The 20,588-nt window shown below is 49.7% G+C and overlaps 1 protein-coding gene across 14 annotated transcripts in view; it reads left to right on the forward strand.

Moving 5' to 3' along the window:
* The window catches only part of ppfia1 (PTPRF interacting protein alpha 1), a 67,430-nt gene extending 48,272 nt beyond the window's left edge, over window positions 1–19,158 (forward strand). For 3 of the 14 annotated variants that reach the window (XM_060071962.1, XM_060071965.1, XM_060071970.1), the window contains 10 exons: window positions 1,138–1,221; window positions 8,480–8,680; window positions 8,972–9,034; window positions 9,640–9,666; window positions 9,940–10,115; window positions 10,755–10,852; window positions 11,452–11,642; window positions 12,264–12,332; window positions 13,475–13,646; window positions 17,884–19,158. In XM_060071962.1, coding sequence (XP_059927945.1) covers window positions 1,138–1,221; window positions 8,480–8,680; window positions 8,972–9,034; window positions 9,640–9,666; window positions 9,940–10,115; window positions 10,755–10,852; window positions 11,452–11,642; window positions 12,264–12,332; window positions 13,475–13,646; window positions 17,884–17,945 — 1,143 coding nt within the window. In that variant the 3' untranslated portion in view covers window positions 17,946–19,158. Of the gene's footprint in view, window positions 1–1,137; window positions 1,222–8,479; window positions 8,681–8,971; window positions 9,035–9,639; window positions 9,667–9,939; window positions 10,116–10,754; window positions 10,912–10,949; window positions 11,220–11,451; window positions 11,643–12,263; window positions 12,333–13,474; window positions 13,647–13,883; window positions 13,946–17,737; window positions 17,779–17,883 lie in introns of those variants that run through there. The other 11 variants (XM_060071963.1, XM_060071964.1, XM_060071966.1 and 8 more) reach the window with 11 other exon arrangements.
* Window positions 19,159–20,588: the final 1,430 nt, after the last annotated feature.

Genomic DNA, 20,588 nt, shown 5'->3' on the forward strand with positions numbered 1-20,588 from the left:
TCTTATAAGAAGTATTCGCGTGTAAACAACAACAATGATGTAGTATTCAGTATAATTCATTCATTTGGCTTTTAAACATAAATTCACTCCATTTTTTCTTTTTTAATGTTATTGTTTTGCCAACCTCCCCTCTCTTCTGTCGTCATCCCTTTCTCACCCCATGTGTAGTCCAAAGACAGGGTAAGTGGGTACATATTGCCTCTGCTTTACCACCTTCCTCCACTTGGCTCCACGTTTAGCCTTAACCTGTAACTCTGACCCCACCCTGCGGCCATACCTACCTCCCTCCCTCTCTCTCGGTTTGCCTGATGGCTTCTTGATTCCTTTTCCTCCGTCGTCATAACAGGAATGTGCCTCACCTGCTTTTATTCTCTCCTGGAACAAAAAGTTGGGTGCTTTGGGGGGGAAATAAGCAGTTGAAAGAAAAAATAAACTTAAAGTTCTGTGCTAAAGCGACTTGGTGCACTGTGGCATGAAATCGACCATTAATATACCTGTTTGGGCGATGCTGTTTAGTCACATCAGACCTCTGTATGGAAGATACCAGACATATCGCAATCCTCTGGCCACATATGGACTCTGCGCTTTAGAGTGCTCAGCTGTATGGAGGTTTAGAACTTAATGTAGGCCCTTGATAATGAAGAAAGTTGGCATTGATGAGCTAATTCGAACTGCATGAAGGGAATGCACGGAGCTGGTAATTAATCTGCATGTACTTTGTCCCTACTGACCCAGTGGCTCTCATAAGGGGATCCCCATCTCATTGCCATCTTTATGAAGGCGTATCAGTTTGGCGAACACCACCACCTATTATAGTTTAGTTTCCAAAAGCTTTGGGAACATTGGTTTGATGAGTTCTGTTTTAATGTTTCGAACCCAGATCATTCTGTCTGACTTGGGGTTTGGCCCTTTATGGCTTTTCTGTTCTCTGGATTTCTATTTTTTTTCCATGGTTTGCTCTCTTCTCTCAGTATGCATGTATCAGTTCCCCTGACGTGTGTGTGTGTGTGTGTGTGTGTGTGTGTGTGTGTGTGTGTGTGTGTGTGTGTGTGTGTGTGTGTGTGTGTGTGTGTGTGTGTGTGTGTGTGTGTGTGTGTGTGTGTGTTCTGATGCTGACGGCCGCTGTGTGTTTGTCACAGACATGAGCTCCTGGAGGAGGCGCGTCGGCAGGGCCTCCCGTTCGCTCAGTGGGACGGGCCCACCGTGGTGGTCTGGCTGGAGGTAAGACACTCATCTGGCCTCCCTGCTCCATCAGACGGTTCTCAGACTCTTTTCCATGATTTCTTTTCTTTCAATTATGTTTTATTGATTTTCTGTTATCAAACAAAGAACAACACAGCACAGATCTTGTCAAGTTACAAAAGAGTAATGAGATATAAACGTCACATAAATACATATTTGGATCATATAAGCATTGTTTACAGTGGAGTCATGTTAAAGGAAGAGATTATACAAACTATTTATTTGTGAAAACAAGGTGTGGGCGTCCTTTCTGCAAGAGCTCAGCAAGATCATTAGGAAGATAAAGGGTTGCCATACATCATAGAAAGCATTGGTGTTACCTTTTAAAACAGCACTAAGACGTTCCATAGGAAAAACACGAAATGTTTCTCTCTACCATTGTGTAACCGAGGGAGGCTTCTCCTGAATCCACTGGAACAGAATACATCGTCTTGCTAAAAGCAGAAGTTTATACAATAAAATCAACTGTCCAGTGGGTAGAGGGAGCTGTGCCGTAGTTATACACAGAAGGAACAAAACTGGGTCCAACTTAATTTTTTTGTGAAAAATTTAACTAAGCTCCTTAGCGACGTTTTTCCAATATCTGGATATTAAAGGACATTGCCAAATACAGTGGTAGTAGGTTCCTATTTCTTTATTACACTTAAGATAGAGGGGGGAGAACTCAGGATTAATTTTGTGTAGAAATTGAAGAGTACGTTGTATTCTGTGTAATATTCTATATTGACTCTCCCTGAGTCTGTTGCATGTATATATTTTCTTAGCAGACATAAAGCATTGGACCAGGCCTCTGTGCTAAGTTCAACCTCCAAGTCCTTTTCCCATAGATCCCTCGCTCTGTCAGAATTAGCAGAGTTAAAAGGCATTAATTTTTCATAAAAGAGAGAAATCGATTTCTTGTCATTGAGGGTATTCAAATTAAAATGAAGAAGGAAGCTTTCAATAGGACTCAACATTGGTTGATCATTCGGTAATTTAAGATTAGATTTTACAAAATGCCTCACTTGGAGAAAACCAAAGAAGTGGTTACGTGATACTTTGTACCTATTCTGAATTTGAGTGAATGACATGAAATTACCGTTTTCAAATAAATCAGAAACAAATCTTAGGTCCTTTGAGAACCAATCATCGAAAATAGTCACTCCAATGCCTGGGGGGAAAGCTTTGTTCCTAGTTAAAGGTTGTAACGCTGATGAAAACTCTCTTCGGCCGATGTGTTTAGTGATGTCACGCCAAATCCTAAGTGTGTTAAGCATAATAAAGTTAGTTTTAACCTCTGCTGGGAGTTCACCTAAGGCAGTTGAGGTAAGGCTAAAAATAGATAGAGGGGTGCAACACCAAGCATCTACGGGGGGCTCCCCTTGATGTAGAAAATGTCTCAGCCAGCCTGATATTATACGGGCGTGACAAGCCCAATTGTAGTATAAAAAATTAGGGAAAGCCTGACCCCCCCTGTCTATTGGTAATTGCAATATCTTCATCTTTATTCTAGCTTTCTTTCCGTGCAATATGAATTTAGACAACAATCGTTCAATATCCAAAATTAATTTCCTATTGATCTTTAATGGTAGCATCTGCATAGGGTACAATATCCTGGGAAGTACATTCATCTTAATTAAGCTTATTCTACCCATCCAGGACAATGGGAGATCAAACCACCTGTCAAGGTCACTTTTAATTTTTGTCAAGGTAACTTTGAAATTTAGTTTGTACAGCTCTTTAATATCTGCTGATACTTTGATGCCCAGGTAAGTAAAACCTGAGACCGATCACCTGAATGGGAAATTGACAGGGGCCGCCCAGGGCCCAGAGCCACCTAATGGTAAGGCCTCTGACTTGTTGTAGTTAACTTTATATCCCGATATCTGGCCAAATTGATTAATGATTAATATTAAGGTAGGGATGGAGTTCTCAGGGTTTGTAATAAACAATAATATATCGTCAGCATAGAGGGAAATCCTGTATTCAATGTCTCCCAACTTGACACCAGAAAGCCCCTGGTGGGTCCTTATAACTTCTGCAAGAGGCTCGAGGGTGAGTGCAAATAATAAAGGCGAAAGGGGGCAGCCCTGACGCGTACCCCTGCACAAGGGGAAAGCGTCAGACACTGAACCATTCACAAGGACCCTCGCAGCCGGAGATTTGTATAACACTTTGACCCACTCAACAAAGCCTGCACCCAAACCAAACCTGTTAAGAACATCGAATAGATACTCCCACTCCACCCGGTCGAACGCTTTTTCAGCATCCAGTAATACTGCAAGTAGGGCTGGGCGATATATCGAATATATGCGATGTATCGCGAGATGTTCTCCAGGGGATGTATAAAATGCCCCTGTCGCGAACATCGAATACAAATTGGCACGTAATCTGTTTCTTTTTGCCGCCGCCGGCATACTCATTGTGCGTTCGGACCAAACGCGACGGGGCGACAAAATCCCATATAAAGTGAACGTAGACGCGTATCGGGCGAATTCTTCGCGAGAGAAAACCGGCAACAAGTTTTGATTTGTCGCGCCACACTTTCGCCGTGCACAGGCGAGCGCGTTCACGAGGATTTGTGGCGCGACAAATTCGCTCGAGTTGAAATGTATTTTAATTTCTCGTGATGACAGCCAATCAGCGTTCAACAGCGTGGCCACTGAGTGACATGTGTAACGTAAACAGCCAATCAGCGTTCAACCGTCAAACTCAGTGCAGTGCAGTCCGGGGTGAACTGCAGCATGGAGGAGAAAGTGATTTTTGCCGTTTGCGACTCCCGGAGCTCTATATATAATAGTATATAATATAATATAATTGTATAATATCACGGCCAAAAGCTCTGTGCACCTCCGACGTCTCTCCCTCTTCCACAAAAGGTAAAGACATGCAATGGCACAAACACACTGACTCACTCCCCCCGCCCGCTGCGAGTCCGCGAGATTCTCATGGACGCGCGTGTGTGACGTAGACTGGACGGCGCGCTGCTGTAGGTGTGTGTACCTCCGACCGGTGAGTGAGAACAGCGAGAGAGAGAAAAAAGGATGGAAACTGAGGATTTGGTTTTGAAAAAGAATAGCAATGGATCCGTCGTCTGGCAGTGTATATATAATAATTATTATGCAAACAGTTAATAAATAATTAACGGTTTGAATAAATGCTGTGTTGGTAAATCTAACTTGCTGTGATTTTCCTTTTCTTATGTGCAAGTTCTAAATTGTTCCAATACAAAGCACTAATGAGTTTAAACAATATGTTGTTTCATGTAATCTACATGCAGACTTATATTTCAGGAATACTAGAATTATTACTGACGTAACATTATACCAGACATGGTTGATTCGAGCATTTATGATGTGCTCTAGAGGAGATTCAAAATATATCGAGATATATATCGTGTATCGAGATATAGTAAAAAAATATCGAGATATTCATTTTGGCCCATATCGCCCAGCCCTAACTGCAAGAACCTTGTTTTTTGTATTTTGTGCGAATTGAATAACATTTAGGAGCCGTCGGACATTGGAGTGAGAGTATCTACCCTTGATAAATCCTGTCTGGTCCTGCTTCACCAGGATGGGCAACACCTCTTCCAACCTCCTAGCCAGAAGCTTGGATAACATTTTACAGTCAACCCCGAGCAAGCTTATTGGTCTATAAGATGCACAAAGATCAGGGGGTTTATCTTTCTTTAAAATGAGAGATATATGGGCGAGATTTAAAGTTGGTGGAAGTGAGCCCCCGTCAAATGACTCCATAAAAATGTTAGTTAAAGGACCCACCACAAATTTTGCCATCTTTTTATAAAACTCGGGACCAAAACCATATTGCTGATTCTGCTTTTTGAGTTAGAAGTTGATCTAAAGCAGATCTGACTGCTTCCAATTTCTTTAACACAGATGTGGAGGAAGAAGCTTTAAATTCTCTGTCTAAGCGAACAATATCTAGCTCAAGCTCTAGCTGTTTCACTAATGTAGTCTTCCTTTTTGCGGCCGTGTAAGAAATGATGGACCCTCTAAGAAATGCCTTGCCTGTTTCCCATAGAGTAAACGCAGAAACCTCAGGTGAGTCATTTGTGGAAATACAGAGTTCCCATTGATTTTCTAAATAAGTCACAAATGCAGGGTTGCTAAGAAGAGACGGATACAGACGCCAGTGTCTAGAGAAAGGGTCATGGTAAGGTGGCATTACTTCAATAGAGACTGATGAGTGGTCCGAGAGAACACATGTGTTAATGGACCAAGCTCCGGTTCTATCTAGTAGTGGTCTAGAAACAAAGATATAATCAATTCAAGAAAATGAATGGTGGGGACGAGAAAAAAAAGTGAAATCTTTTCCTCGTAGATTAGTGATTCTCCATGCGTCAAAAAGGCCAATATCAGAGCAGAGCTCTATCGTAGCTCTTGCCATTTTAGATGGAGGTCCGATTTTAGTATCTCGAACAACTTTATCTAGTGTGAATGGAAGACATTTGTGGATAAGTATTGCTGCCCCTCTGCTTCTTGAATTGAAAGAAGAGTAATAAATTTGACCCACCCAGTCCCGCTTTAATTTTAAATGTTCAATATCTCTAAGATGCGTCTCTTGTAATAATGCCACCTGTACCCTGTCTTTCTTAAGCATGGAAAGCAATTTGCGTCTCTTAACAACATGGTTGATTCCTTTGACATTTAACGTTATGATTTTCGGGCTACTCATCAACTATATGATTGAACATAAAACAAATAAAAGTGATCCATATCTAACTGAAAATGACCCCTTACCATGAGCATAGTACAATACAGCGTTATTTGGCGCATGAAATTAATGAGCTGTGCTGGTATGAACACAAACAACAAGAACCTTCTTCATGCTCAGAGAATGATGTAAACATGAAGAAGATACCAGAGTATGAGAAATATGAACACACAAAACAAAAACAAAAAGCTACCCACTGGGTAGTGCTAAAGGAGCACATGCTGCTAAAATCAGTTTCCACTTCTGGAGCAAGATAAAAAAAATAAAAAAGCTCCATATCACACCCCCGCCCCCACAACAAAAAGTTTGTTACCTGCCTATTGTTATTCCGGCCACATATCAATATAAGGTATCAAAGTATGTTAATAATGAACAGAGGGAGCCCCTCCTTAAATGTTAACCTACAAGAGTGAGCATAATGAGATCACTTAATAATAACCACGCAAACCTTGAACGTATTAATTGCACATAGTAAAGCCATGTCACCATTTGTGCCTTTTAAAGTAGCTTGTGGAAGTGTCCTCTCAAAATACAATAGCTGCTGTTATAATAATAATTAAAACCAAAACAAAACTTACGTAGACCTTAATGATATGTGTCCATGTAGTCTCCCAGATCAAGCATGATAAAAGTCATACTTCAGGCGTCTCCTGTCCGGCTTTTTAAATTTTCTGCATCTCTTCGTGATTCAAACTTGTGTTCTTTGCCGTTGTGGTTCACAGCCAGTGTAGCCGGGAAGCGCATGTTAAAGCGGATGCCTCTCTCGATCAGAGCCTGGCACAAACCGTTGATGGCTCGTCTTCTCTCCCGAACCGCAGACGATAAATCCTGATGAATGAAGATCCGCTGCCCGTCATGTTCCAGATTAGGCGTTGCTCTCAGTGCGGCCATTATCCTCGCTTTATCCCTGGAGTTGTGCAGTTTAATAATCACCGGGCGGGGACGCACACCCCGCGGCCCCGAGCTCCGGTGCGCCCGGTCAATTTCGATGCGGCTTTTAACGCCGGGAGTCACTTCCAAGCCGAGCACGGTAGGCAGCCAACCTTCAAAGAGGTGAATGTTTTTTTTTCCCTCGGTGCTCTCTTTCAGATTGAGAACACAAATGTTATCCCTCCTGCTGCGGTTCTCCATATCATCTTCTCTGCTTCAGCGAGCCTCCCCTGTAGACCGGTCACTGTATCCTCCACACCCGACACTCTCTGCCCGGCCTCGGTGATGCGCTTTGATTGGCTTTCCAAAGTAGTGGATATTTTTTCCAAAGTCTCCGTGAATTAGGAAAGTTTTTCTTCCATCATGTCGCCAAAGTTTTGAGTTACCTCGCGAATCAGAGCTGCGGTGTTCACCGTCGGGGAGGGCTCCTCTTCACCTGCTCCTCCGGAGCGGAAAAGTAATGGCGAATCCGTTTTTTGGCTAGCAGTTGCAGCAGTAGCCATTCCTCATGTGTTGAATTTCGTCTGTTTCGACATCACTTGTTGTCAAAATTTTACTTTTTCTGCTTGCCGCTAGTTCCTACACTATTGAGTTAATGTGATTAGCCGAAATGGGAGCGATAACTTGAAATAAAATATATTTAAGACAAGTGGGAGCGGGAGCTCAGTGGAAACACGTCTTCTAGCCAGACATCGTCACGGGACCCCCCCTTTTCCATGATTTCTAATCTGCCATTCTCTTACTCCATCTTTCCAACATGCTTCCCCTCTGCTCCTCCCCCTCCCCTTCTCCTCCCCCTCCCTCCCTCCCCTCTGCTCCTCCCCCTCCCCTTCTCCTCCCCCTCCCTCCCTCCCCTCTGCTCCTCCCCCTCCCCTTCTCCTCCCCCTCCCTCCCTCCCCTCCTCCCCCTCCCCTTCTCCTCCCTCTCCCTCCCCTCTCCTGCTCCTCCCCTCCCTCCCTCCCCTCTCCTGCTCCTCCCCCTCCCTCCCTCCCCTCTGCTCCTCCCCCTCCCCTTCTCCTCCCCCTCCCTCCCTCCCCTCTGCTCCTCCCCCTCCCCTTCTCCTCCCCCTCCCTCCCTCCCCTCTGCTCCTCCCCCTCCCCTTCTCCTCCCCCTCCCTCCCTCCCCTCCTCCCCCTCCCCTTCTCCTCCCTCTCCCTCCCCTCTCCTGCTCCTCCCCTCCCTCCCTCCCCTCTCCTGCTCCTCCCCCTCCCTCCCTCCCCTCTGCTCCTCCCCCTCCCCTTCTCCTCCCCCTCCCTCCCTCCCCTCTGCTCCTCCCCCTCCCCTTCTCCTCCCCCTCCCTCCCTCCCCTCTGCTCCTCCCCCTCCCCTTCTCCTCCCCCTCCCTCCCTCCCCTCTGCTCCTCCCCCTCCCCTTCTCCTCCCCCTCCCTCCCTCCCCTCCTCCCCCTCCCCTTCTCCTCCCTCTCCCTCCCCTCTCCTGCTCCTCCCCTCCCTCCCTCCCCTCTGCTCCTCCCCCTCCCCTTCTCCTCCCCCTTCCCTTCTCCCCCTCTGCTCCTCCCCCTCCCTCCCTCCCCTCTGCTCCTCCCCCTCCCTCCCTCCCCTCTGCTCCTCCCCCTCCTCCCTCCCCTTCCCAGCTGTGGGTGGGTATGCCTGCCTGGTACGTGGCGGCCTGCCGGGCCAACGTGAAGAGCGGCGCAATCATGTCGGCGCTGTCAGACACGGAGATCCAGAGAGAGATCGGGATCAGCAACCCGCTGCACCGGCTGAAGCTCCGCCTCGCCATCCAGGAGATCATGTCCCTGACCAGCCCCTCGGCCCCGCCCACCTCCAGAACGGTACACACTCGGGCGGCCCCCCATCTCTCTCCTCCCAAAGACACTTCTGTTCTGACTCTCTGTTCGGACTTCTGTTTTCATTGGTCCTGGCTGCTGTCACTGAGCTGCTGAACTCTTAACCCTCGCTATCCCGGCATGGCGCTGGAGCCTTTCTTCTCTGAATACCGTGTACTTCATTGAACTAACTTCTAATTGAACCACTGCGTCTTGGTCTTCCTCTCCCTCCTTGTCTTTTGTCACGCCTGCGTATCACACCTCACTTGTGATTGGTCGGTTGGGTCACCTGATCAGTCCACGGGGAACGTGTGGGTGACTCATGAGGAGATGGAGAGTTTGGCGGCCACGCCCCCTACGGTCAGTCCACCGCGGTGTCATGTGGCTTAGGGCTAGGTTCCAAGTCATCGTTGAGTCTCAGCCGGCTGCCACACCTCAAACTAGTGCATGCAAACTAGTGCATGTGAAACAGTGCATGTAAACCAGTGAATGTGAAACAGTGCATGTAAAGTAGTGCATGCAAACTAGTGCATGTAAACTAGTGCATGTAAACTAGTGCATGTAGGCAATTGCATGACAACACATGAATAGGAAGAGGGGCACCGGAGTCACTGGAGCCTCACGATGCCACTTGGAACAAGAGCTGTGTGCCTTTAGCTGGTGCTAGTAGTGAGGCCTTCCTCTAGAGCAGTGCCTTCCCTCAAAGCGTTCTAGTTGTGTCTGTGTGTTTGTGTGTTTTGAGAACTGGACAAATCAATTCATATTATTTAGATTTTGCTTCTATTGTGCAGGATGCTATCCGATCATTTAGTACCAAGTGGACAACATCGATATATACATTGACCATATTGCTGCCTGGATGTCCTGGTGACGGGCGGTTTTATTAGACCTGCATGTGAAGCCTCTACTGCCGTACTAACCCACCTGTTCTCTTGTTCTCAACGCGCTACACACGCTAACACCAGGAGGATGACCAGGGCAGCTGGGCCCAGGTTGGCACTTGATTACCTGACCCTTAACCCTTAACCCTTAACCCCACCTCTCTGATCGCCGACCGCTCACTCCCTATCCTCCGCCCCAAAGAATACTGGTGTTCAAAGTGTTGAAGTATAAATATTATCATATTACATATTGCATTAACTGACATCAGACAGCACCTTGCTGACCCTAGGGTTAAGGTAACCCCTAACCCTGACCCTCCAGGCTCCAGAGGGTCAGGGTTAGGGTTAAGGTAACCCCTAACCCTAACCCTGACCCTCTGACAGACGCTGGCCTACGGGGACATGAACCACGAGTGGATCGGTAACGAGTGGCTGCCCAGCCTGGGGCTGCCGCAGTACCGCTCCTACTTCATGGAGTCCCTGGTGGACGCCCGCATGCTGGACCACCTCACCAAGAAGGACCTGAGGGGGCAGCTCAAGATGGTGGACAGCTTCCACAGGTAACAGGTCTTGCTATTGGCCGGTAACAAACCGAGTTGAATGGATGGCCTATAGGATTAGCCATGAACGGTCTGCTTCAGGCTGGGCCGCGCTACTATCACAGACCAGACTTTATAATCTGAAGCTGACCGCAGACCAGCTGAAGTCTGGCCGAACGCTGTTTCACCTTCTTTTACTCAAGCCTGATTGGCTGACGGCTAACACAGCAACATTCACCTTTTCTCGAAGCCTGTGAAAAACCAAATGTCTGGACAGCGAACCTGCTGGTCTGAGGTCCACTGGTCTGAGGTCTGAGGCCTGAGGTCTGAGGTCTGAGGCCTGAGGTCTGAGGTCCACTGGTCTGAGGCCTGAGGTCCACTGGTCTGAGGCCTGAGGTCCACTGGTCTGAGGCCTGAGGTCCACTGGTCTGAGGTCTGAGGCCTGAGGTCCACTGGTCTGAGGCCTGAGGTCCACTGGTCTGAGTTCTGAGGCCTGAGGTCCACTGGTCTGAGGCCTGAGGTCCACTGGTCTGAGGTCTGAGGCCTGAGGTCCACTGGTCTGAGGCCTGAGGTCCACTGGTCTGAGGTCTGAGGTCCACTGGCCTGAGGTCCACTGGTCTGAGGTCTGCGCTCACCAAATGTCTTCCTGTCCTGTAACAGAAACAGTTTCCAGTGTGGGGTGATGTCTCTGAGGAGGCTGAACTACGACCGCATGGAGCTGGAGAGGAGGAGGGAGGAGGCCCAGCTGGAGACCAGCGGTACGTTTCACCTCCTGCTGCTCCCCGCTCCCTATAACCCTGTCTCATGGCCCAGCCCACTAAGGACCAAGGGTTAGACCAACCTAACCCTAACCACTAAAGACCAAGGGTTAGACTAACCTAACCACTAAAGACCAAGGGTTAGACTAACCCTAACCACTAAAGACCAAGGGTTAGACTAACCTAACCCTAACCACTAAAGACCAAGGGTTAGACTAACCTAACCCTAACCACTAAAGACCAAGGGTTAGACCAACCCTAACCACTAAAGACCAAGGGTTAGACCAACCTAACCCTAACCACTAAAGAGCAAGGGTTAGACTAACCTAACCCTAACCACTAAAGACCAAGGGTTAGACTAACCTAACCACTAAAGAGCAAGGGTTAGACTAACCTAACCACTAAAGACCAAGGGTTAGACTAACCTAACCACTAAAGACCGAGGGTTAGACTAACCTAACCACTAAAGACTGAGGGTTAGACCAACCCTAACCACTAAAGACCAAGGGTTAGACCAACCTAACCCTAACCACTAAAGAGCAAGGGTTAGACTAACCTAACCACTAAAGACCGAGGGTTAGACTAACCTAACCCTGAAGAGCCCTCCTGTGTAGACGTGCTGGTGTGGAGTAACGAGCGTGTGATCAGCTGGGTGGCGGCCATCGGTCTGAAGGAGTACAGCGGCAGCCTGTACGAGAACGGGGTCCACGGCGCCCTGCTGGCCCTGGACGAGGCCTTCGACCACAACACTCTGGCCCTGCTGCTGCAGATCCCCACGCAGAACACACAGGTACACGCACACACGCACACCTGTCTGTACGTCTGCATCTGACACACCAGTGGGCTTCGTTGAAATACAGTCGGTCACTACTTAGTCATCTTAACAGTTTGAGGTCAACAGAACAAGCCCACAAAAGGTTTCCTGTTTGCTGAGAACTCAACTCTTTGAATGTGTATCGTGTAACTTCAGAGAGAACGGGGGCCAAACTACTTTAGATTGACTGTTAGCATGGCTTTAGGAGGGGGGGTCTGAGGGATAGATTGACTGTTAGCATGGCTTTAGGAGGGGGGGTCTGAGGGATAGATTGACTGTTAGCATGGCTTTAGGAGGGGGGGTCTGAGGGATAGATTGACTGTTAGCATGGCTTTAGGAGGGGGGGTCTGAGGGATAGATTGACTGTTAGCATGGCTTTAGGAGGGGGGGTCTGAGGGATAAGGATCTCCTCGTGGAGCAGGAAGGGAGGAGCAGCCTGGAATGTGTGGAGGGAGACAGCGGGGCGCGGTTCAGTCTGGGTCGTCTCTCCGTGCATGGATTGGGTCGTCTGCCGTTGATTTGGTAGTTTTTAATGGTGTTGGTGATCTTAGGGGTGAAGCTGCTCTGACTGTTCTCCACCCTTCCTCCACCCTCCAGGCCAGAGCCATCCTGGAGAGGGAGTACAACAGCCTCCTGGCCATCGGCACCGAGAGGAGAATGGAGGAGGTGACTCAGCGTTCGGATCTCAGTACATGTCTTTGACCACCTGAGACCAGCCTCACACACACATTCACACACAGTCAATCCTCCACACTCGGCGTCATGCGTCATGCTCGGCGTCTAGACCTCGCTAGCCACCAGGATCGTCCATGGCCGTCTAGTGGTCTGCTTTGGCTCTGTGCTCCTTGACCACAACCCCTCCTCCCCCTCCTCCCCCAACCCCTCCTCCTCCCCCTCCTCCTCCAACCCCTCCTCCTCCCCCTCCTCCTCCTCCCCCAACCCCTCCTCCTCCCTCCTCCCTCAACCCCTCCTTCTCCTCCCTCCCCCCTCAACCCCTCCTTCTCCTCCCTCCTCCCTCAACCCCTCCTTCTCCTCCCTCCCCCCTCAACCCCTCCTTCTCCTCCCTCCTCCCTCAACCCCTCCTTCTCCTCCCTCCCCCCTCCTCCCCCTCCTCCTCCCCCTCCTCCCCCAACCCCTCCTCCTCCCCCTCCTCCTCCAACCCCTCCTCCTCCCCCTCCTCCTCCTCCTCCAACCCCTCCTCCTCCAACCCCTCCTCCTCCCCCTCCTCCTCCTCCTCCAACCCCTCCTCCTCCTCCCCCTCCTCCTCCAACACCTCCTCCCCCAACCCCTCCTCCTCCCTCCTCCCTCAACCCCTCCTTCTCCTCCCTCCCCCCTCAACCCCTCCTTCTCCCTCCCCCCTCAACCCCTCCTTCTCCTCCCTCCCCCCTCAACCCCTCCTTCTCCTCCCTCCCCCCTCAACCCCTCCTTCTCCTCCCTCCCCCCTCAACCCCTCCTTCTCCCTCCCCCCACAACCCCTCCTTCTCCTCCCTCCCCCCTCAACCCCTCCTTCTCCCTCCCCCCTCAACCCCTCCTCCCCCCTCAACCCCTCCTTCTCCTCCCTCCCCCCACAACCCCTCCTTCTCCTCCCTCCCCCCTCAACCCCTCCTTCTCCTCCCTCCCCCCTCAACCCCTCCTTCTCCTCCCTCCCCCCTCAACCCCTCCTTCTCCTCCCTCCCCCCTCAACCCCTCCTCCCCCCTCAACCCCTCCTTCTCCTCCCTCCCCCCTCAACCCCTCCTTCTCCTCCCTCCCCCCTCAACCCCTCCTTCTCCTCCCTCCCCCCTCAACCCCTCCTTCTCACTCCCCCCAGGATGATGATAAGAACTTTCGCCGCGCTCCGTCATGGAGGAAGAAGTTCCGGCCCAAAGACATGCGGGGTGTTTCCCTGGGCGCGTCGGACACCCTGCCAGCCAACTTCCGAGTGAACAGTTCTGGTGCGGCGGTGTCGCCCTCCACCCAGCCAAAGAGGAGTACCATGGACGGTAGGCAGTGGGACAAGGTCCCCAGCGTGCTGCTGGAACTAAAGTGTGTGTGTGCGCGTGTGTGTGTAACATGCTGCTAATGTAGTGAAACATGGAGGCCAGAGTAGCTGTCTCATCACTGGTGAATCTTGCCTCCGAGCTGAATTCTTGTGAATGGCTTTGTGCCTTGCCGTTTGCGTATGTGCCGTGACTAACTGCATGTCTTTGCATGTGACCTTTGTCGTCGTGGAAACGCAGGGAGCCAGTCTATACAGAGGCTGGACACTGCCACAGTCAGGACCTACTCTTGTTAACAGACGGTAAGGCCACATGCACACCCTTCCAGGAGGGAGTCTGACAGCTCCCGCTGCACTTTGCGCGTTTGGAAAGCGACCTCATTTCCCGTAAAACACCTGATTAAACCGCCGGAGCGGGCCCCGTTCAACACGAGTCTTGAAGTGATATTTTTAAAGGAATAATTCACAGAAACATATGTAATGTAAAATGTCATATTCTAATATTGGTGTCTTGCGCCGCAAAATATTTAGACATCGAGGAAGTTTAGCCTTAATCTTTTAGCTCATTCTCAGGATTCCAAATAGCTTCCACCTGGCTAGCAGCTGTCCACTGTAATCAGTCGGCATGAGCTGCAATGGCTTATGGGGGATGGAGGAAACGGTAGCTCAGCATTTGCTGAACGCTGTTTTTGACACTAAATGATTCACAGTTCCTTGACTTAAAGGCACCCAGTGCAACTTTCGAGGCTTAAAAATAAACATTCAATTTCTAGTCTTTTTTACACGTAGTAAGTTTCAATAACTCCATACCATTACATACCGACATTTAAGCAGCAAAGATGAGACGTCGTTGTGTGGTGAGAACTGATACAAAATCGATAACAACAACAATGCCGCCATTTTCTTTATTTTTTGTAACCTACAATAAATAAAGCAGGCTTCCAGTCAATGGAAAAATGGCTTCTCCCCACCGGCGATTGTTGTTGTTTACGATTTTCTATCAGTTCTCACCACACAACGACGTCTCATCTTTGCTCCTTGAATGTCGATATGTAATGGTATGGAGTTATTGAAACTTACTACGTGTAAAAAAGACTAGAAATTGAATGTTTATTTTTCATTGAATGTTTACATAAAGTTGCACTGGGTGCCTTTAATGAGAAGGTTCTTCGAGGTTGAATTCCTTTCTCCTACCTCAGGAGATGTCGCTCTGTTGATGCTCTGAGGCTGTGAGACCATCCTGATCTCGCTAGGCCACATTCTGTGTGTTCAATCTGGCCTCCATTCTGTTGGAAGTCTTTCTAGCCGTGTTCAAAGGACAACCAATGGGCACTAGGGGGCAGAGTTTCAGTTCATGATGTAGAAAGGAGTTTAACAGCCTGCAGAAGAATGAAGAATGAAAAAAAAATAAAAAAACACAGTATTCAAACAAATTATATCCGACAGAATCAGATGAAAGACGATGTTAAAAGGTATAATAATTCTGCCCAGGAGTGGTTGCATAATTGATTAAGACTTTTACATTTTGGGGGAATTAATATTTTAACTACTTTCAAGTTTTATAAAATGGAAACATTTTCGTGGTTCCCATTCTATGTATTACTCCTCAAACCAGGCGCTTTCCCTGTCAGTTAGGATTCAATTACTCCTACTACTAATAATAATAATAAGAACAAAGTTCTCCTGTCCTTAAAGCTCCCGCAAACTGCCATCAGGCCAGCAGAGAGCTTAATGAAGCCCCTCACTCTGCCATCAGGCCAGCAGAGAGCTTAATGAAGCCCCTCACTCTGCCATCAGGCCAGCAGAGAGCTTAATGAAGCCCCTCACTCTGCCATCAGGCCAGCAGAGAGCTTAATGAAGCCCCTCACTCTGCCATCAGGCCAGGCGCTGCTTCTGCTTTAATAACGCATGTTCAGCTCTCCTCCCTTCCTGTCTCTCCTCCCTTCCTGTCTCTCCTCCCTTCCTGTCTCTCTCCTCCCTTTCCATCTCTCTCCTCCCTTCCTGTCTCTCTCCTCCCTTCCTGTCTCTCTCCTCCCTTCCTGTCTCTCTCCTCCCTTCCCATCTCTCTCCTCCCTTCCTGTCTCTCCTCCCTTTCCGTCTCTCTCCTCCCTTCCCATCTCTCTCCTCCCTTCCTGTCTCTCTCCTCCCTTCCTGTCTCTCTCCTCCCTTCCTGTCTCTCTCCTCCCTTCCTGTCTCTCCTCCCTTCCCGTCTCTCTCCTCCCTTCCCATCTCTCTCCTCCCTTCCTGTCTCTCCTCCCTTCCTGTCTCTCTCCTCCCTTCCCGTCTCTCTCCTCCCCTTCCTGTCTCTCCTCCCTTTCCGTCTCTCTCCTCCCTTCCCGTCTCTCTCCTCCCTTCCCATCTCTCTCCTCCCTTCCTGTCTCTCTCCTCCCTTCCTGTCTCTCTCCTCCCTTCCTGTCTCTCTCCTCCCTTCCTGTCTCTCTCCTCCCTTCCCGTCTCTCTCCTCCCTTCCCATCTCTCTCCTCCCTTCCTGTCTCTCCTCCCTTCCTGTCTCTCTCCTCCCTTCCCGTCTCTCTCCTCCCTTCTCATCTCTCTCCTCCCTTCCTGTCTCTCCTCTCTTCCCGTCTCTCTCCTCCCTTCCCGTCTCTCTCCTCCCTTCCTGTCTCTCCTCTCTTCCCGTCTCTCTCCTCCCTTCCTGTCTCTCCTCTCTTCCCGTCTCTCTCCTCTCTTCCCGTCTCTCTCCTCCCTTCCCGTCTCTCTCCTCCCTTCCCGTCTCTCTCCTCCCTTCCCGTCTCTCTCCTCCCTTCCCGTCTCTCTCCTCTCTTCCCGTCTCTCTCCTCCCTTCCCGTCTCTCTCCTCCCTTCCCGTCTCTCTCCTCCCTTCCCGTCTCTCTCCTCCCTTCCCGTCTCTCTCCTCCCTTCCTGTCTCTCTCCTCTCTTCCCGTCTCTCTCCTCCCTTCCCGTCTCTCTCCTCCCTTCCCGTCTCTCTCCTCTCTTCCCGTCTCTCTCCTCCCTTCCCGTCTCTCTCCTCCCTTCCCGTCTCTCTCCTCTCTTCCCGTCTCTCTCCTCTCTTCCCGTCTCTCTCCTCCCTTCCCGTCTCTCTCCTCCCTTCCCGTCTCTCTCCTCCCTTCCTGTCTCTCTCCTCCCTTCCCGTCTCTCTCCTCCCTTCCCGTCTCTCTCCTCTCTTCCCGTCTCTCTCCTCCCTTCCTGTCTCTCTCCTCCCTTCCTGTCTCTCTCCTCCCTTCCTGTCTCTCTCCTCCCTTCCCGTCTCTCCTCTCTTCCCGTCTCTCTCCTCCCTTCCTGTCTCTCTCCTCTCTTCCCGTCTCTCTCCTCCCTTCCTGTCTCTCTCCTCTCTTCCCGTCTCTCTCCTCCCTTCCCGTCTCTCTCCTCCCTTCCCGTCTCTCTCCTCCCTTCCCGTCTCTCTCCTCCCTTCCCGTCTCTCTCCTCCCTTCCCGTCTCTCTCCTCCCTTCCCGTCTCTCTCCTCTCTTCCCGTCTCTCTCCTCCCTTCCCGTCTCTCTCCTCCCTTCCCGTCTCTCTCCTCCCTTCCTGTGTCTCTCCTCCCTTCCCGTCTCTCTCCTCCCTTCCCGTCTCTCTCCTCCCTTCCCGTCTCTCTCCTCCCTTCCCGTCTCTCTCCTCCCTTCCCGTCTCTCTCCTCCCTTCCCGTCTCTCTCCTCCCTTCCCGTCTCTCTCCTCCCTTCCCGTCTCTCTCCTCCCTTCCCGTCTCTCTCCTCCCTTCCCGTCTCTCTCCTCCCTTCCCGTCTCTCTCCTCCCTTCCCGTCTCTCTCCTCCCTTCCCGTCTCTCTCCTCCCTTCCTGTCTCTCCTCCCTTCCTGTCTCTCTCCTCCCTTCCCGTCTCTCTCCTCCCTTCCCGTCTCTCTCCTCCCTTCCCGTCTCTCTCCTCCCTTCCCGTCTCTCTCCTCCCTTCCCGTCTCTCTCCTCCCTTCCCGTCTCTCTCCTCCCTTCCCGTCTCTCTCCTCCCTTCCCGTCTCTCTCCTCCCTTCCTGTCTCTCTCCTCCCTTCCTGTCCCTCTCCAGCGCTCTGCTTCTCGTGCCTCTCTTCCCCGGTCTCTCTCCCTCCACCTCTCTATGTATGTATCTCCTTATTCTCTATTCTTAGTGTATTCTCATTATTCCTACAGGTAGCCACTGGTCAGAAGAGGGTTAGGGCTAACCCTAACCCTATTTCTTAGTGTATCCTCATTATTCCTACAGGTAGCCACTGGTCAGAAGAGGGTTAGGGCTAACCCTAACCCTATTTCTTAGTGTATCCTCATTATTCCTACAGGTAGCCACTGGTCAGAAGACGAGAGTGAATTTCCTGCCTTCAAAACCAGGATGATGAACTGAGACGACCTCCACGGACGAGACCTTGTGTTTTAACAAATCCTCCACATGAATTTAGTCCTATTTTCACCTTCTCTGGATATCCGTAAAGGACATATGCTAGATGTATCTATGTTTTATATCCTATTTATCTTGGCAAGAGAGGGGGAGAATAATTGATTTTAGAAGCCTCATGTAATCCTCTTTATTTGACCCTTTAATAAGCCTGGGCCCTTATGTCTATTTCAGGTGGAAATTAATATTTCCACTGTCTGGGGTTTGTAGATTTCTATCAGACATTTTATCTAATCTTTATATATATATATATATATATATCTATATATATATAATCCGTTTTTTTATATATATATTTCTTTTCTCATTCTATATTTTTGTTGTATCTTTTTGTTTTAGGGTTATTCCTCTTCATTTGAATTCTGATTGTTGAATTCATTCTCAAGTGACTTTGACACATGATATAAATTAATACAATAGCCTTTTACCCATTTAACCCTTGGAGTTTATTTTTAACAAATGACTTGTGTATTATTGCATCTTGTACGTATGAGTGAATATCCAATATATTGCTGGAGTTCCTGTTTGCTATCATGCTGGACCTGGAGCCGCCCGCCGCTGTTTGGTGCTGCAGAACACCATCGACCTGTCACCAGGTCCTTGGACCTGTCACCTGGTCCTTGGACCTGTCACCTGGTCCTTGGACGTGTCACCTGGTCCTTGGACGTGTCACCAGGTCCTTGGACCTGTCACCTGGTCCTTGGACGTGTCACCTGGTCCTTGGACGTGTCACCTGGTCCTTGGACGTGTCACCTGGTCCTTGGACCTGTCACCAGGTCCTTGGACCTGTCACCTGGTCCTTGGACCTGTCACCAGGTCCTTGGACCTGTCACCTGGTCCTTGGACGTGTCACCTGGTCCTTGGACGTGTCACCTGGTCCTTGGACGTGTCACCTGGTCCTTGGACCTGTCACCAGGTCCTTGGACCTGTCACCTGGTCCTTGGACGTGTCACCTGGTCCTTGGACGTGTCACCTGGTCCTTGGACGTGTCACCTGGTCCTTGGACCTGTCACCTGGTCCTTGGACGTGTCACCTGGTCCATGGTGTCCACAGCCCGTCTTCATGGTCACGTGGAACAGAACCCTCACCTTCCTGCACTCCTCCATATCGATACCAAAACGAAACTCTTGAATAGAAGCAAAGAAAAGCCATATAACTGTAGCGACAACAGAACATAGGGCTACTTTCAGATGCAAGTGAAAACACAATTCCAGGTTCTCTAGTTGATCTTGCATGTGAGGGAGTGCCTCATGCCCCACTCACTTTATACCCCCCCCACTGCCTTAACCTGAACGACCCCCCCCCCACCGCCTTAACCTGAACGACCCCCCCCCCACCGCCTTAACCTGAACGACCCCCCCCCCCACCGCCTTAACCTGAACGACCCCCCCCCCCCCCTAAACCTGAACATCCCCCCCCCCCCCCCTAAACCTGAACATCCCCCTCGCCCTCCTTCCGCCTTAACATCCCCCTCGCCCCCCCACCACCTTAACAACCCCCTCGCCCCCCCCCCCCCCGGAGAGCGGGCCAGCCCCCCGTACAGTAAGCCCCGCCCCCCGGAGAGCGGGCCAGCCCCCCGTACAGTAAGCCCCCCCCCCCGCCCCCCGGAGAGCGGGCCAGCCCCCCGTACAGTAAGCCCGCCCCCCGGAGAGCGGGCCAGCCCCCCGTACAGTAAGGACCCCCCCAGCCCCCCGTACAGTAAGGACCCCCCCAGCCCCCCGTACAGTAAGGACCTCAGGTTACAGGCGGCTCTGAGCTGCTCTCCTCCGATGGACCAACTCCACGCGGCCTCTGGATCTCCGATCTCCGAGACCACGACGGGATCCAAAATACTTTTTATAAGGAAGAAAAACACTTTGTACGAAAACTTCATATCAAGCCTTGTTTCTTAACTCCATAATGTCCTTTTGTTATTTATTATTACTCATCACTGTGTGTTTTGTGTGTGCGTGCGTGTTGTCACCTTCTTTCTTTCGAGTGTCCATGCAGTAGGTCTATTTTTGACTTGCAAGCACTTGAAACCGGTTCCTCTGTGTGATCATGGCCGATGGCTGGAGCTGTTCTTCATGTAAACGTTTGTAATGTTGTCTGTCGCTGTGATGTTTTTTTTTTTTAAGGCATAACTGCACAATGCAAATCATGTTGCTGTTTTGTTTCCCTCCTTCCTTTGAGATTTCTCCTGAACTTGTAACAATGATGTACAGTCTGAATACTTATGAGCTATTTTTATCACAGTATTATTTATTGCTTACTTTCAATAAAATACTGAAACCTACTTTTCACTGACCACACAGTAAAACAAACTTGCTTTCTATTTGTAATGGTTGATTTCCAACCACCAATGCAACTATATGTTTTAAGTATTCATATCAATAGTTATCTATACTCTAATTCGAATATAATGAACTCAAAATAAGATTTGGTTCATTAATATGAAATGTACTCCTTGGGTAGGCTTTGTCTTAAAAAATAATCTTGCTATTGATTAATGATCAATGAACGGCCTGAAATTAGATTAGTTTCGTCAAGAGGTGATAACAAGTTAACTCATGGGTGTAGAATCTGATCCTACACCCATGATGAGGATCAGAT

This window comes from Gadus macrocephalus, chromosome 14, assembly GCF_031168955.1.
Source record: "Gadus macrocephalus chromosome 14, ASM3116895v1".
In the NCBI taxonomy this organism is placed as follows: Eukaryota; Metazoa; Chordata; class Actinopteri; order Gadiformes; family Gadidae; genus Gadus; species Gadus macrocephalus.